The sequence below is a fragment of the Lactuca serriola genome, chromosome 5 (genome assembly GCF_051521515.1).
Source record: "Lactuca serriola cultivar US96UC23 chromosome 5, Lser_US96UC23_V15, whole genome shotgun sequence".
In the NCBI taxonomy this organism is placed as follows: domain Eukaryota; kingdom Viridiplantae; phylum Streptophyta; class Magnoliopsida; order Asterales; family Asteraceae; genus Lactuca; species Lactuca serriola.
This window is the reverse complement of record NC_136412.1, coordinates 170,210,710-170,227,531: the sequence shown is the minus strand read 5'-3', so window position 1 is coordinate 170,227,531 and position 16,822 is coordinate 170,210,710. Positions and strand designations below refer to the sequence as shown.

Sequence of the window (16,822 nt, the reverse complement as noted above, 5' to 3'; positions counted from 1 at the left end):
ACGCATTGGTAACTCGATGTTATAAAACGTGCTTTTGTGTGTAATTCAATGAGTGGTAGAACAAACATATGAGTCGAAGTTTATCTGTTCCTTCTTGGATTAGAAGCTGATATCTGGGCCCCTCGATGATTTTGTTTTGACCTATGTACCGGGCCCGGTCAGAACTAAGTTGATGTGTTCAATTAAGTTCTTTGTCAAACAAATCGGAGATCGAGAAACAAACTGCTGGACAATAAGAAAGACATTGTTCCATGTATTTGTCCGGCTGATATCTAGAACGGAGGATTATATGATCCCTTATCTTAAATGGCGTACCATCATCTTCTCAGTTCCGAGAGACCTTGAAAGAGCTACGATTGCCGGTCGGTTCCTGAAGTACTAGAGATATAGTTATTAGACTTATCCAAGTGGGAGACTGTTGGATAAAGTGTCTAAGTCCATAACTATTTCGGGTGTGTACTTGACCCGACCCGGCATGGTCCATTTGGGTTGCATGGCACCATGCAATTGGATAGACTAAATGAGAGAAATAACACTTGGAGATTATTAATATATTATAAGTTCTAATATATTAATAATATTATTTGATTAGTTGATCAAAGAATTAATTTGGAATTAATTAAGTGATCAAAGGATAACTAATTAAATATATGGGTTGATTATGTAAATCATTCATATCTTGTATAGTGGGCTAAGAGGCTCCATGGATTATCAAGTTGGGTTCTACCCATAGGATGCTCCATGGATGCTCCATGGGAGTTACAAACCCATGGGTCATGGAAATGAAGAGTCATGACACATTAGGGTTTACATGGTGTAACCCTAGATGTGTCAACACTATATAAGGATCTCATTCTCCACCAAAATCGGCTAGACAAAAGACATAAGAAACTAGAGGGCTTGGCCGATTTTAAGAAGTGTGTATTATCTCAAAGGTCTTTCCAAGAGCATTTTGTGTTGTGTGAAGCATTTGAGGCATCACACTTGGGGTGCTAGGCTCACAAGGTTTCAAGGAACATAAGCAACAACAAGGTAAGTTATTCTATCTTTCATTCAAGTTAAAATTGTTCCCCATGTATGCTAGATAGGAATATAACCTTGGAAATTCAACTTTGCATGATAATTAGACAAACATAGATCCAAGGTTATTAGGGTTGCATGTACACTTAGGAAGTGTTAGAATGCTCAAAAACCCATCAGAAGTCTGATCCTAGTGGGGGAGAATTGTAACATTCCGAAAAGAGGTATAGTTCTTTAACCTTAATCTTTTATGTATTTGTCAAGACTAGTCCTTATTAAGAAAAAGGTGGCAGTTGAGTATGCAAGGCGTACGCATGTGTACGCGCAGCATACTCATGCACTTTGCATGTGCGCAGAGGACACCAAGTACGCTAGGCGTACCAAAGGATAAATTGGGCGTACTAGGCGTAGAGTAAAACCCTAATGCCCTTTTGTGCCCCTATTTAAGGAACATTATGGCCTTATTTCCATCCACCATTTCCAGCCTCCAACCTCCCTCAAACCCTAATTTCGTATCCCTAGCTTATGTGAGTGCTTGTGGCTCATTTGAGTGCTCTTGTGGTGTAACACTCTAAATTTTCAAACAAATTTTTCAATTTTAAAATCACATAAAACCTAATATCACATTTCTCAAAAACCCAAGATTTTTCAAAACACAAGACCTCAAAATGTTTGATAATATCCCAGAATCCACAAAAACATAATCTCAAACTAGTGTGTACAATCAAGTTGGCGCCTTCCCGCGATCCAGAGAAATACCTTAAACACATTTCACACAACACTGTAAGCTCGAAGTTTAGTGAGTTCCCCAAAATACCACATACACAAATAATAAGCCTCTCATTGATATAGCTCGGCATGGACCCTCCGGTCATGCGTCTCGGTGAGGACCCTCCAATCTCACGGCTCGGTATGGACCCTCCGGTCAGGTGTCTCAGTGAAGACCCTCCGGTCTCACAAGTCAGGTTGGACCCTCCAGTCATGTATCTCATTGAAGATCCTCCGGTCTAACAACTCGTTTTGGACCCTCCGGTCCTAACTCAGTAAGGCACAGAATAATATATATATAGCATAAATCACAAAGACAAAATGCATAATATTACATAACTCAGTATAAGCACATAAAACCTTCCGGTCAATAATTCAAATAAGACCCTCCGGTCATACAGTATTACCACTTAGGTAAATATAGTGAGAAGACTCACCTCATAAGTAAGCAAGTAAGTCTTGTACTCAACGATCGATATAAACTCCGCCTACATATCATAATCATCTCTAATTAACACTTTACAACAACAACTCTAAAATGTTAGGCTACCCCTTTTCTAACTCTCGGAAAGGGTGAAAGGCCATTTTACCCCTCCATGGTCTCCATAATCCATGTCTTGACCAAACCCTAAAAGTCAACGGAAGTCAACACTCGAGTCAATAGTCCATGTTGACCCAACTCATCGAGTGCATCTATGAAACTCGTTGAGTTCATTCGTTTTCTCTGAAGTATCAGAAAAATCCAGCTTAACTCGTCGAGTTGGATCATCAACTCGTCGATTCCCTTCAGTCCATTCTCTCATTCAAACGTTTTTAAGCAGAAATAAGGCCTCGTACTCTAGGTCTAGCCTTCTAAGGTTGAAGTATCACGTAAAGCTGCAAGCTTTACGTCCATGCATGGCATATAGGGCTCAAAATGCCAAAACAAGCTCTATAGAGGGTTTAATGCATGAAAGTTGGCCAATAGCTTGATAAAATTTGAATCTTTAGGCCGAAGGGACCTCATATTGTCCAGATCTAGAGTCTCAACTCCATGGAAAGCTCAAACAAGTTAAGGACCCAAAGAAAAGATGGAAATAGCCATAAACTCCCTATTGAAGAGATCTAACCAAACAATGATCAAGGTGATAGCTTTTTACCTCCAAATAGTAGCTAGCAATAAAAGAACACTGGATCCAAGGGCTCCTTCTCGTTCCAAGCCTTTTGCTCCTTGATCTCCTTCCAAAAATGCACTAGAACACACAATATTAGCCTCTCTCTCTCTCTCTCAGATGAATATAACTCAATTAGGGTTTCTCTCGGTGCAAGGTGATAAGGGAGGCGGAAATGAAGTCTTAAGGTCCTTTAGATAGGGTACAAACCCTGAAAATTAGGGTTTTCACACTCATCTCCTACTCGTCGAGTTGGGGTCCTCCAACTCATCGAGTAGACTCTAAAAATCACGCAACCATTTAAACTCTCTAATCAGCTAGTTGAGGCCTCCAACTCGTCTATTTGCTCTGACAACATGAATATAAATTAATTAAATATTATACCTGGGAGTCAGGATTTTACATGTGAAGCTTTTGGTGAAGAATGAGCCTTGAAGGAAGGATAGCTTGTGCTTTTAGCTCTTGGATCTGAACTCTACTCTTGTCGGTGCATCTTCTAGAGGTATCAAGTTCGAAACTTGCTCATTGTTGTGTTAGTTCATGTTTTGGGTCCATTTTTAGGGTTTTATGTCCCAAGTTTGGAGCTTTGTGAGTTTTGTGAAGTCCAGAGCATATCTCCTGTCCTTTTAAGTGTATTTAGTTGACTAGATTCATAAAAATGGGAACTTGATTGTCTAAACCTCTCCATACATGAGTTATGTGGATATTTGTGTGGAGAAGGTTAGAGTTTTTCAGTTTAGGACTTTTTCAACCATGATAAGGCTTAAATTCGATGGCTTTATGAAGTAATAGGCCTTATTCAGCTCAGATTTGTAGTTGTAGCAATTATCTAAACGAATTAAGACCAAGTGAAGTGAGTAATGGAAATATGAGGAGTACGGCGTGCATACTCCCAGCTACGCGCAACGCTGAGACCCCACCCCCACCCCCCCCCCCCCCCCCGGCGGATGCATGCATGGTTGGTTGTACGCCCAACGTTCTTGCCGGGTGTTGACTTTTGAGCTTTTGGTCAATTTGTGGACCCTTATCCAAGGAGAAGAAAAATGGTCTTTTCACCCTCCTGAGATTTTCTAGAGAGACTCGGTCTAGCATTTCGAGGTTATTAGTATTAATTATTAATTAGAGTTGAATGTGACATAATTAGGCGAAGTCTAGACCGGCAGTTAGGGTGCGAGATTGATTGCTTTTCAGTGAGAGGTGAATCTTCTCACTATACTTACTTGTGTGGTAATTTTGTATGACCAGAGGTTCTTAATTGTATTACTGACCGGAGGGTCTTATCTGTTTATGTGTTGTTATGCATTCTGTCTTTGTGACTTATTATGTTATATTATTTTGTGTGTCTGTTGAGATATGACCGGAGGGTCTTCACTGAGATACATGAACGGAGGGTCCTTACCGGGGTTTAGCCACGAGAGGAATTATTTGTGTATATGGTATTTTGGGGAACTCACTAATTTTTGTGCTTATGGTGTTGATTAAATGTGTTTCAAGTACATCACAGGATCGCGGGAAGGCACCGACATGATTGTACACACCAGCTTGATGATTAGGGTTTATGTGGATTTTGGGATACTTGACTTTGTTTCATGATATTTTGTATTTGACAATTACATTTTGGCATGGGTTGATGCTATGAACTATGTTTTAAGAAATTTAAAAATGAAAATTTGAGTTGTTACATTGTTCGTGGTCGTACATAACATAATCACACAACCCATATAAAAAGTAAGTTTGTGAGAACTCATATGCAAGACTAATAAGGTAGCTCCAGACAAAGAGCTAAGTGGCATCGATACTACCTGAACCACTACAAAATTAATATGACCTTAATTTAATCCAGACAAAGAGCTAAGTGGCATCGATACTACCTGAACCACTACAAAATTAATATGACCTTAATTTAATAAATATATCACTTAATTTTCTTTCTTGTAGAGTATTCTCTCTTTTAATTCACACTTCAGGGCAAAAGACCATTTTACCATTCAATTCATGGTCTAGGACTCCATCTCATCAAAGTTAACCAAAAGTCAAACTTGGTAAAAGTCAATGGTCAACGGCTCACTGCGTCGTGGTCCAGTCACGACAAAGCAGTCGTAGGACTCACTTATCTACCGCATCGTGGCCAATCCTTGGTCGTGTCGCGGTTGTTCAAGCTGAACACTTCTCTCATTAAGCACTTAATCTGTCAAGTCCAGACCTCATACTTTCCAGAAGGATTTAATACTCACATAAGGTTCATAAAAATCACAACTTTATGGACATGCATGTCCTTTGCATGTTTCATACCACTTTAGATCAAAATGGTGACAAATATGGTCATAACTTCATGCAGCCCAGCAAATGGATATTAGAGACCAGATCCAAAACAACAATTACTCATGGGACCTTATGGAACACTAAAGTTGCAAACTTTACTCCAACACTTTATCCGAAACTCAAAGAATGAAAAAATAAGCTTAAATATCAAGATCTAAATAATAATAAGCACAAATGTTAAGTCTTGAAGTCTTACAATGATCCAGAAGATGCTCAAAAGATTGGATCCGGCTTGCTTGATGCTTCCTTGCTTCACCAACACACTGCTTTCTCCTTTTAAAGTGCAAGAAACAAACAAATGAGGCTCAAAAGTATAGAGGTTAGGTTAGGGTTTGATGAGGGCTCTCTAGGGTGATGGAGGTTGATGGTGGAGAAATTATAGCCATCACATCCTTTAAATAGGGCTCAAGGTCCAAGACCTAGGGTTATGAGTCTAGTCGCTACTTAAATGATGTGGCAATGCCGCGGTATGCACCATTCTCGCATCACGGTTCCCCACAAACCCTAAATCGTCCAACTTAAACCATACAATAGCAAAGGATAAAGCATAACTAAAATGAGGTGCCACAAATAACACATTCAATTATATAGAAGAAACAACGTTGATGATAACATTGTTTCACATGCATTTGTAAAAACTTATGTTGATTTTTTACTAACATAAAAAACATTAAAATAATTCAAACATTATATAAAGAATTTTAGGTATTAAATTGTTTTTTTACTATTCCCGCAATCAAGAACAATAAAAAGAATATTATAATCAAGTTTTTTAAAAGCGTCTCTAATATTAGTATTATAGAATGTTTAATAATCATAACAACAAAAGCAAAACCATATTTTAAAATTTTAAATACACAAAAACCATGGATCACAATTAAACAAGTTAGATAAACAAACACAATCATATTTTGTTCAGAAAACTACCTCAATAAATAATAATGAGATCCAATGATGGAGGGAGTGGTTTCATATTTGTTACGGTCCATATAAGCATCATATTAGATTTATCACATTACACCAAAAATTTATCATTTACATGGCATGGGTTGTGTAGTGCTAATTATTTATTAATATTTAAATTTATATAAAAAATCAATATAAATAAATTATTTTAATAAAAACTTAAATTTTATTAACTTGGAAGGAAATTACACACTTGAAATTAAGAACATAGCACACTTGAAATTAAACTAACACACAACACCACTAGAAATTTAAACACACAGCCTACTAGAAATTAGAAGACAATGAGCTTAAATTGACGTCATTTTGGACACTCCCTCACAACTTGCCAAAACTCAACAAGTCATAAATGTTTGTCAATTTCTACACGGTAAGCCTCAAAAGCATTTACTAGCAAAGTATTTTCATTTTCATCATGCTCAGCTTCATGCATCACTCTATGAAACACATTGTTAAATTGAATTGAGATTGTGTTTGCATGTGTCCATTTGAAGAAAAGTTGCTCTTTATTTCGAGGTACAACGGCTTAGCGGTTATATTCTTCGGTGACTCTCCTCCAAAAAGTAGTCGAACGGAGGTTAATGTTGATTTAGCATTCTGTTACATCAACTCATGAACAAGCCAGTAAGATCTCTTCTTCAGGTAACCAAATACGAGTTATTTTGAGTGAGGAGATTTTGAAGAGAGAAAATAAAAAGGTTAGAGAAGTATAATAGAAAAGTTTTGAATGTAATGAAGAATGTAGATTTATGTTGTTATTTATGGTGAAAGATAGAGTGTTTAAATTTTGGACATTAGAAAAAAAATGGTTAAAGATTATATTTTTTTGAAAATGGGTTCTTTTTTGGAAATGAGAAAATTGATTAAATGGTTAAAAAAAATGTTAATTTCCCTTCTCTAATCGGTATATATCTACCGAGTTGCCTTGCCAAGACAAGGTCCAGTGTTTACCAAACTGTGTCAAATATTGACGATGCCCACTCTGTCAAGTCTAAGATCAAACCTACACGACTTCTTTTAGCTTCTTTTGTGGGGATTAATATTGATGCATGGGGAGCAAACTAGGGTTTCTATGTTTCTTGTCTAAAGTATATAATGATCATTAAAACTCTGGTTTTTTTCAAACCTGAGTGTCAACTAAATATAAAAGCACAACCCATTTAATCAAATATTAATTATCTAAAAGTTTTAATCAATCAACCAATTTTTATTTAAATATTAATAAATAAATTTTATATTTATTTATTTCATGTTTGAACAATAAATAATAAACAACTATTTATCTATTAATTATTTTAAGTTGGTGACTAATAAATATATACTCTATAAATATTATTATTTGTTTATTTCCTTTTAGTGACCTTGTGACCCTAAAGATTCACATAATAATAGTGGAGTTTTTGACAAAAATATTGTTATCGAAGAAAACATATACTATACCAATTTAGTATAGCTTCAAAAATACTTATCAAACTAATGTTTTTCTCATTTTTCTTGTATTTTTTAGTTTTTCATACTATTTTTATTTTATTTAAATATCACGGTTTTTTAACTTCAGTTTTTATGTTCTTTTTTTAATATTAGTTTTTTATTTTATTTATTTCAATTTTTTTCTTTTTTTAATATATATTTACCATAGTATAAAAAACAAAAAACAAAAACAAAAACAAAAAAAATTAAAAAAAAATCACATGCATTATCGTCAATTAAAAATAAAATATTTTAAAACAATTATGGAATTCAATAAGAAAAAAAAAAAGACACGTTCTTACTTTCTTTTTTGTAAATAAAAATCAAAATAATAAATAGAACAAAGCATCTTTATGTACATGAAACTCACCCCTCTTAATTACCTATGAGGTACAGTGAAAAAATATATATATATATTTTTAAATAATTTTGTTTGTGCTTGTCTTTTTAATATTAGTATGAATGGATTTGTAAGGTCTTTCTGTTTCAAAAGAAATTGGAAATGATAGTTTAATAATATATCATATTATTTTGATTTTTGATAAGTTTTTTAATATTAAACTTAGTCTTAACCAAAATCTAAATTCCGATATATATATATATATATATATATATATATATATATATATATATATATATATATATATATATATATATATTAAACGGGTTTATATTTAATTTTAAAATTTATAAGAATATTAGAGTAATACTTAAAGTTTGTAATAATTAAGATAAATTATTATTAAATAGTCGTCTTGTCATTTTTAATATAAACATAGATGTTTATTTAAAAATGAAAGTGTAAACTACACCAATGGTCTATGTGGTTTGGAGTAACTTGTGTGTTTGGTTCCTAACATTTCTTTTTAAACTCAAAAAGTTCCTATTGTTTGTTTTTATTGCACGCTTAGTCTCTGTCCGACCTAAAAAGACTATTATGTCTTTTTTATTTTTTAATTAATTTTGTTATTTATATATTTTCTTTTTTAATTTATTATCACAAATTTCTAATTAATCTAGTAAATTATAAAATAACCCTTTATCCTTCTTGACATCCATTACCTGGGTAAAATACCACCGGAAAACCACGAATACAACAAAATGAGTAAAGTCAATAATTAGTCTAGTAAAGACGACGTCTTCTCCCACAAGCCATCATCTCCGACAATCCATATCCCTTCATCTTTGTATTACTAGAAAATCACGAATACAACCAAATAAGTTTTTTTTTAAAAGCATAAATCTTATAAAAGGACAAGTACATAAATCTTATAAACTCTTACCTTTCATTTTGTTCATGAAATGTCATAAAGACTCTGGGGTATTTGGGATTACTTTTTAAGCTCAAAAATTATTTTTGTAAAATTTTTTATTGACTTTAGCTTTTGAGGAGGCGAAAGCCAAAAGTTGTTTTTAAAAATATTAGGGTTGCATGTATTGACTTTCGAATGTAATTTAGCTTTTAAAATGCTAAAAGGCAAAAAAGTCACATTTTCCTTACTTTTGGAAACCCTTTTTTTTCTTTACAAAAAGTTGCTTTGAAAAAAACTTTTTTTCCAAACATCTTTTGGCATTTTTTGACTTTTTGGAAAAGTTATGAGCAAAAAGTCATTTCAAAAGTAATCTCAAACACCCTCTCCATCACAGTCGGCGCCTAACATCACAACCATCATCGGTTTATGAAAATCTATCGATCTTGTCAAATGAAACCCAAATTTGCAGCCTGATGAACCTCAAATGTACACACCTTGGCATCAAATATGAAATCATACATCGATAAACTTCAAAATCAAACCTTAAAACCAAAACCAATATCAAAATTTGGTAAAGACAATAGATTTAAAACATTTACAATCTTGATTTTTGAAACCCATATGCCAAAAAGATCAATGAAGCAACAAGAAATACGGAAGATGGTCTAACAGCAGGAAGGGAAGAAGAGAAAAGATTGATGGAGATCGGTGGTACAATGGTGGTCGATGGCAAGGGCTTATCAACCTTCCTCCAGTTCATAAACAATGTCTTTCATGATTTTCAGAAGCCTTTATACAGTTAGATACAAAATTATCTATTTTTGAAACCGGAATTAAAGTAGTAGATCTTTTTGCCCTTATCGTCGTGGAGGAAAAATCGGACTATTCGAGGGAGCTGGCATGGGCCTTATCTGTGAGAAATCGATCTTCAAAAATCGATTCTCAAACCTGCAATAATTGGAAGGTATCATGTAATCATTTGTGGGTGCATCTGGTCGATTGGTGTTCTAGAAAGTTTGTCGATTCCCCATCATGATTCTTCAGCAAAACCATGTACCAACACCCGTCGTAGATGAGATTCACGTTGGCAAGAAGATCGTTCAAAGGTGTATAAGAGTTCTCGGAGATGGAGAGAATGGAGATAAGGGTCGCCGACGAGGATAAGGTCGCCGGCGAAGGAGGATTTATGCGTCTCTTGGTCTGGTGTCCGATAGAGTTAAAGAAAATAGAGAGTTCAGGATTTAGGAAACCGAAGAGACGATAGGAATAGTGATGTGAAGGGTGGGAGTGGGACCCATTTTGTTTAATAAATAATTTTAATAAATAAATAACAAATTACATTTAAAAAAAAATAAATAAGGGTACTTAAGATAAAGACCAAACATGTAACAAAAATATATTTTAGGGACCTTACGAGTTAAAAAATAAAACTTAGGGACCCAAACACACAGAATACCCCATACCTCAGGAACAATTCGTGTAATTTATGCAAAATAAAACATTGTATCATTATTAGAAAGATTTCTAAAGAAAAATCTACTTTTCATGCTTTTTTTACCTATGCAAGAATCAATTATAATAATGTAATTCATTAAAAGTATCTTATTTTTAATTGATGATAATATATGAAATTATGTGTTTTTTTGTTTTATATACTATGTTAAACATGTATTTAAAAATAAACAAAAATAAACAAATTTATAAAAAAAAAAAATAAAAAAAAAAAACACTTAATTTTTGAAAATAAAAAACAGTAAAAGCCTGAACTTAAAAAAAGTAAAATTCAAATAAAATAAAAACAATAAGAAAACTGAAAAAAATAAATAAATAAATAAAAAGACACAAACTTTGTTAAATATTTTTAAAACTATACTAAATTAGTAAATATTTTTTTCAACAACACTATTTTGATCAAAAACTCACAAATAATACAATTAATTTTGTCTTCCACATTAATTCCAACACAACAACATAGGTCTTGTGCATCTATATATTGTCTATCCATGCATATATGAATAACGGCCTAGGGAGTGGGGTCCTTATGGGAAAGTTGAATATCTACTTCGTTCTATTGTGCATGAATTGTTTTTGGCCAGAGGTTTCAGATATATCCCTTTCAGGTTTCTCGATTGTATTATTTGGTCTGATTCCTTTTTTAGAACATTGCAACTTTCTACATCATTGTCAAATGTTTTATGGAATTCACACTATTTGTCATTGTCAAATGTTCTGATTTGGTTGGTTTCCTTCGATTGGCCCTTTTCCTTTGCCATTGCTTATGGTGAGGACATCTTATTTTGTGTTAGAATGCTAAAAACGATAAGCGAAGTAAAGATTTTAACCAACTGTTCCTCTATTTTCGATCATAAACACTACAAACATTTTTTTAAAAACTTCAAAAATGGTACCAAAAATCAAAATCATTTGACCATGTCGACTATCATTTTAGTCATTTGCTCCAAGAAATCACTTCATATTACAATACATATAAACATAACATAACAAAAATTTGCTGTTTTTTTTTTCGGGTATCTCAATTTTTATTCGCTCTTCACAACCACCACCATTTTGCTTAAATAAATAAAACTTAACGTCGTTTTGTAATGACCTTTCAAGGCATTTGTATGTATAAGTAAATAAAACTTGATGTCAGTATAAAGGTGACTCATTGGTTGGCACGTTTCAAGTAGACTACACATGCGATACCTGCAATGACTGCTGCACTTGCCAAAATTCCAGTCTGTAAATGGTTTGATTTTGAGATCTGTGTTTGTTGCTCTTCTACAACCATATCTAATTGTGATGATTCTCTTTTCATTTGCCCAAATTCCAAGTTGTCTAAATGCAATCTCAACACCTAAAATTAGATACAATACAACATTGTCATGTAATAAGAATTAAGAAACAATTGTTAACATATGGTAAAAGTTTGTGCTACCTTTTGTCCTGCTGACCTGGCATGATTAACAGCACCAGCCAGATCACTATCTGTAGTTAGCAAAACCCTATCGCCCTCATCGTCATCATACTAAAAACACAAAAATGATTAATTAATCTGATTTTTATAAAACAAATAATAATAATAATAATAATAAAAAATGGTAAATACCAAAAGTTGAGGAGGATTTTGATCAAGACTGCCACCCATCCTTTGAGCAACAGCAGAAACCAGCTCAGCAAGATTTTCAGTGCCTGAAATGTTGAGAATTTGATTAAATTAAAAAAATTAGGGTTACATGAAAGAAATAAAACTTACCAAAAGTAAATCTGTGTACACGTCCCCTTAAGTCTTCAAATTTAAAGGCAAAAGAATTCCCAAGACCAAGAGACGGATATGCCCTCCCTCCTTCTACAGGGTCCGATTGCATAACTACTGACATAGACATTTCACTGCAAAATAAAAAAAATAAAATTACATTCAGACAATACTTTAAACTATAGATTCTAAGCCAAAAGATATAACTTCAGCAAACTTAACTTTGATTTGATTTTGGGACTAAATACAAGAATAATCAAATATAGAATCTTACTTTCATTTCTTTGATTCTTTAAAACTCTACAGAATATAGAATTGTTCTTCCAGTTTTTTCTCATACAGTGGAAATTGTTGTATTTGGATAAAATTGATATAACTGTGTAGATTTTTCAAAGTACAATGTTGCAGTAAAAAGAAATGAAAGTAGGATGCTATAATAAACAAAACAATGAAAAAATAGGGGGGGGGGGGGGGGGGGGGGGGGGGGGGGACCTGTGACTGTCATCATAATCATCTGGTGGGTCTAGGTTGAGTGCTGAATCCCAGAACTTCTGCATCACTGTGTTTGCCACATCAGCACCTGAATTACTTTCAGCCTGGAAAAGATTAAAAAAACATCCCCTTTAAAGACCACTTAAATCATAGTTTTTAAAGTTTAGTAGGTAATTGAACAGTTCCCTAAAGTTGAAGGGTTTTTGTAACAATTTTCAAACTATCCCAAAAGCTAATCTTTAATATCAAAAAAGTTCAAAATAATACAACTACTATATCCTTTCATTGGCTTTGTGCTATGTGCTTAATACAATATCACTTTATATAAAACGCATAATAAGGAGAAAAAAATGATTATTAAGTATAACAAGTTTACAATTACCATTGAAATAGCAGCATGAGTTATCTGCAGGACATCCACACATGCTACAACACTTCCATCTGCCAAAAGAATATATATAAAATTATGATGCAAACTGATGTTAATTTTTTTTATTATAAAAAGGTAAAACTCACCTTTGTCTACAACAGGAAGATGTAAGAATTTCCCATCATGCATTATATGCAATGCCTCAAGGATCGATGTGTCCACAGTTGCATATTCTGGATTTGGTGTCATAACCTTAAGAAAGAACAATTTTAATAAAAAAATGTAAACATTTTCCTAATATTCGAAAACATATATTCCAAAAGAAACCACAATAGTTGTTTGGAAATAAAGTTAATCATCAAAATGATAAGAGGAAAATTTTCTTATATACCCTTATTTTATCTACTAATTCATTTAATTGGCAAATACTTTTTTTAACAAAATCTAGTAAAACACTCAACACAGTCAAAAAGTATTACCACAACTTGAAATGATCAAGCATTGTTAGTGCTATTTATTATTATTACTATTAGTATTAAGATATCACAATGAAATCACCAGACAATTTAGAAACTTAAATGTCCTCTTCTAACTTTTAGCTACACAATTAAAGTTCTTAAAAAATTAAACAGTTTCAGTAGAAAACCTTTTCAACAAATGTCAACTCAGGAGGAAGATTGTGTGCTACAACTCGCATGAGAAGATCCTTTGAACTGCAAGCAACCAAAATCACTATTATACCCTTCATATACACACATACCCTTCCTGTATAAACTAAAAAATAAAAACCCTAAAACATATATAATGAATGAAATACATAGTTAAACAATAATCTTACGTTAATATGCCCTGAATACTGTTTCCATTCATAATGATAACAGAATTAACTTGCAGTTCCTGCATCCTTTTAGCAGCAACAGAAACTGGATCTGAACCTAGAACAATTGCAACCCTGTGACACAGTTTTGCTACCGAATTCAGTGGCTATTTTCAATGATAGGGATGAAAAGGGCATTTATGTCTTTTGCACAGACAAGAGAAGTGAGTCTTTTCCCCACCTTTTTGAGTGAGAAAAAAAGATTGTAACTTTTGTCTCATTGACAACAATTCTAGTCATGTGTAACAAAGATAAAAAAAAAGTACTTGGAATTTTCTGAAATGATGGTTGACAAAGAGGGCTTGAACATTCGATCCCTTAATGTCTCTATAAAAGCAGAAGGTGCTGAAATTTGGAAATGAATTTAAAATTATCAGTCATAGTAAGTCAAAAGGTCACAATGGTCAATAAACAATTGACCATTGTGACAATAACAAAAAAAAATAATAATAATAATAATATATCACCAGTGAAATTATTTCCCCATTGGCGTTCCACTCCTTCAACAGCTGCAGCAATAGCACTCCCCTGTTCAGCAGCTTTTTCCATTCTAGATATAGCATCATACAGACACTTTGTGATATCCAATAATGCAATAACTTCACCATTTTCAACAACTGGTAGATGCCTAAATTTTCCTGTTTTCATAATAGATGAATAGATAATATATCAACTATCAAATATGATTACAATCAAATTACCAAAACTGACTAAAGCGATTTAGGATGTTATAAATACTTGTGGGAAATTTCTAACTTGTTCAACTCATTTCCATTTTAGCTAAACTTTCTTTAATTTTCGCGTATTGAATCAAATATATCCTAAATTGATCCACATACATAAATGGGATGAAATTACTTTAGGATATGCAACTTATGCTTGCCTATTTATACTTAATAGAAGCATAACACTTGCAATGTGTAGATAACATCGGGGTTCTTGGATATGGGGTACATCACCTTAAATTATGATGATGAAATAAATGGAAATCTATATAATAAAAAATAAAAACTAACCTTGAACCATTTTCTGAAGGGCATCAATCGCCAAAGAATCAGAAGAAACAAAAGTAGGATTCCTTGTCATAACTTTAGATATTATTGTCTGATCTGGCCTTAGTTCTTCTGCGAGAACTCTGGTTGCTATATCCTAATGTCAATGAAAATCATCAGTACAAAAACAAAATCATGTAAGAAAAAACAAAAGACGAAAATGCCCTAATCATCCTCATCGCTAAGAATAGACTACAAAACATATTACAGTTTTTCATACCTTGTCTGTGACTATTCCGGAAAGCAAAGCATTAGAATCTGTTAATAACACAGCATCAACACGACGAGCTGCCATTCTCCTGCAAGCTTCTGACACAGTTGTCCCTTCTGGTATTGTGAGGGCCTTTGACAACCTGAGCTTCTTCACTGTCCTCTCACCACTAATCAATCAAAAAAAACAAAGATTAATCAGTTTACCATGTAGAAACTAAATAAGAAAACGCCATAGAGAAATGAATAGTTTTCAAGAAAAAGAACAAGGTCATAAAACAAACAAAAGGCATACGACATATATGTCATGTGCATAGAAATGAACTTGAAAACAAGTTTAAATTACCCAGACGAACGTGAATTCCTTCGAACCAACTTCAATTAAACTGTTCTTTTGCTATGTAACATATATAAAAGTGATGAATATGATTGAACTTACGAGGGAGTAGACGAAGGGGATTTCAGTGGATAGCCATTGGTGGCTCCGGTGGAGGTTGTTCCATTTTCCGATTGAGTTGATAACGATTTTTTTATGGTAGTAGACGGATTGTTTCGTCTATACATTGAACTGTTCCTTCGAGGAGCTGGAGGCCCGTGCCCGCTCATTTTGTTGCTCTGAGTCTTCCCCCTCCGATGAATATGGTGATAAGGGTTTTGATGGAGGTACGAAATTGAGAAGGGTTTTTCAAGATTCCATGGAGGGGAGAGGAGAGGGCCTCGTCGATTTGGCTTTTTTGGGGCCCTAACCCTCTTTTTTTGTTCCTGTTCTTGTGTTGCGGCTGATCTCAGACAAAAATCAACTCCGAATAGTTGGAAACATGGGAGCAAGTGATCTCACGCAAGCACGTTGCCACTTTTGGTAAACGACGGATGGGCCTTAGAAGTTAGAAGTACATGTTACAAAGTTAAAATATATTATTATGTTAGTTTGATAATTGAACTTGTAATACAATATAATAGTATAATGCAAAGAGTAAGTTACATGTTTAGCACCTAACGTTTCTGTTTTATTGTATCTTTCGTCCAATTATTAATCATTAATCCAAACTAAACTAGCATGGTTGTCCCTAGCCTTTGATACAGTCTCCTTCTTCATGTTAACCTCCTTCATATGCCAGGCACACGAAGGAATCTTAGTCCTTTTACCATGCTATCTTCCATTCGGTTCGTTTATGAAGAAAGGCTTAGTGGGTTTTCATTTTTGTTTTGGTTTGAACGATAAAACTTCCCCCCTTTAAAATGGTATTTTATTCGTGTGGAATATCAATTGCGATACGAACATCGTGGACATCCAACAACCCTAGACGACGATTTTGTTTATGCTCCCAAGTTGAAATTGTTATGGATTTTTAGTTTATTTACTTGGATACTTCCTCATTAGCGGGTCACTTTAACATTAGGTAGTGAATGCAGATTCTTTAAATGGACTGATTCACCGATATGTTTAAGCGCAATGGAAGTCTTCTATTATTGTTCTGTTCCATGAATGTGAGCGCAATTTCCTCCTTGCATGTAACCAAAGAATCAAACATTTATTGTTCAGTGTTTGGGTTTTTGTAATTATGTTGTTGATAATCATTAAGATATAGTAGTGGGTATGGTCATGGATTTTGGT

General features: G+C 33.7%; 1 protein-coding gene across 1 annotated transcript; it reads right to left on the bottom strand.

Annotated features, from left to right (window-relative positions):
* Positions 1-11,373: 11,373 nt before the first annotated feature.
* Positions 11,374-16,052, bottom strand: LOC145053252 (CBS / octicosapeptide/Phox/Bemp1 (PB1) domains-containing protein). The gene is made up of 14 exons (XM_079001258.1): positions 15,647-16,052; positions 15,218-15,377; positions 14,962-15,094; positions 14,413-14,583; positions 14,212-14,290; positions 13,907-14,020; positions 13,715-13,781; positions 13,215-13,320; positions 13,081-13,139; positions 12,699-12,802; positions 12,207-12,340; positions 12,060-12,142; positions 11,889-11,978; positions 11,374-11,807 (listed from the first exon to the last, which is right to left on the bottom strand). The coding sequence occupies exons 1-14, from the start codon at positions 15,811-15,813 to the stop codon at positions 11,616-11,618; spliced, it is 1,659 nt and encodes a 552-aa protein (XP_078857384.1). The 5' UTR covers positions 15,814-16,052; the 3' UTR covers positions 11,374-11,615.
* Between the last annotated feature and the right edge of the window lie 770 nt (positions 16,053-16,822).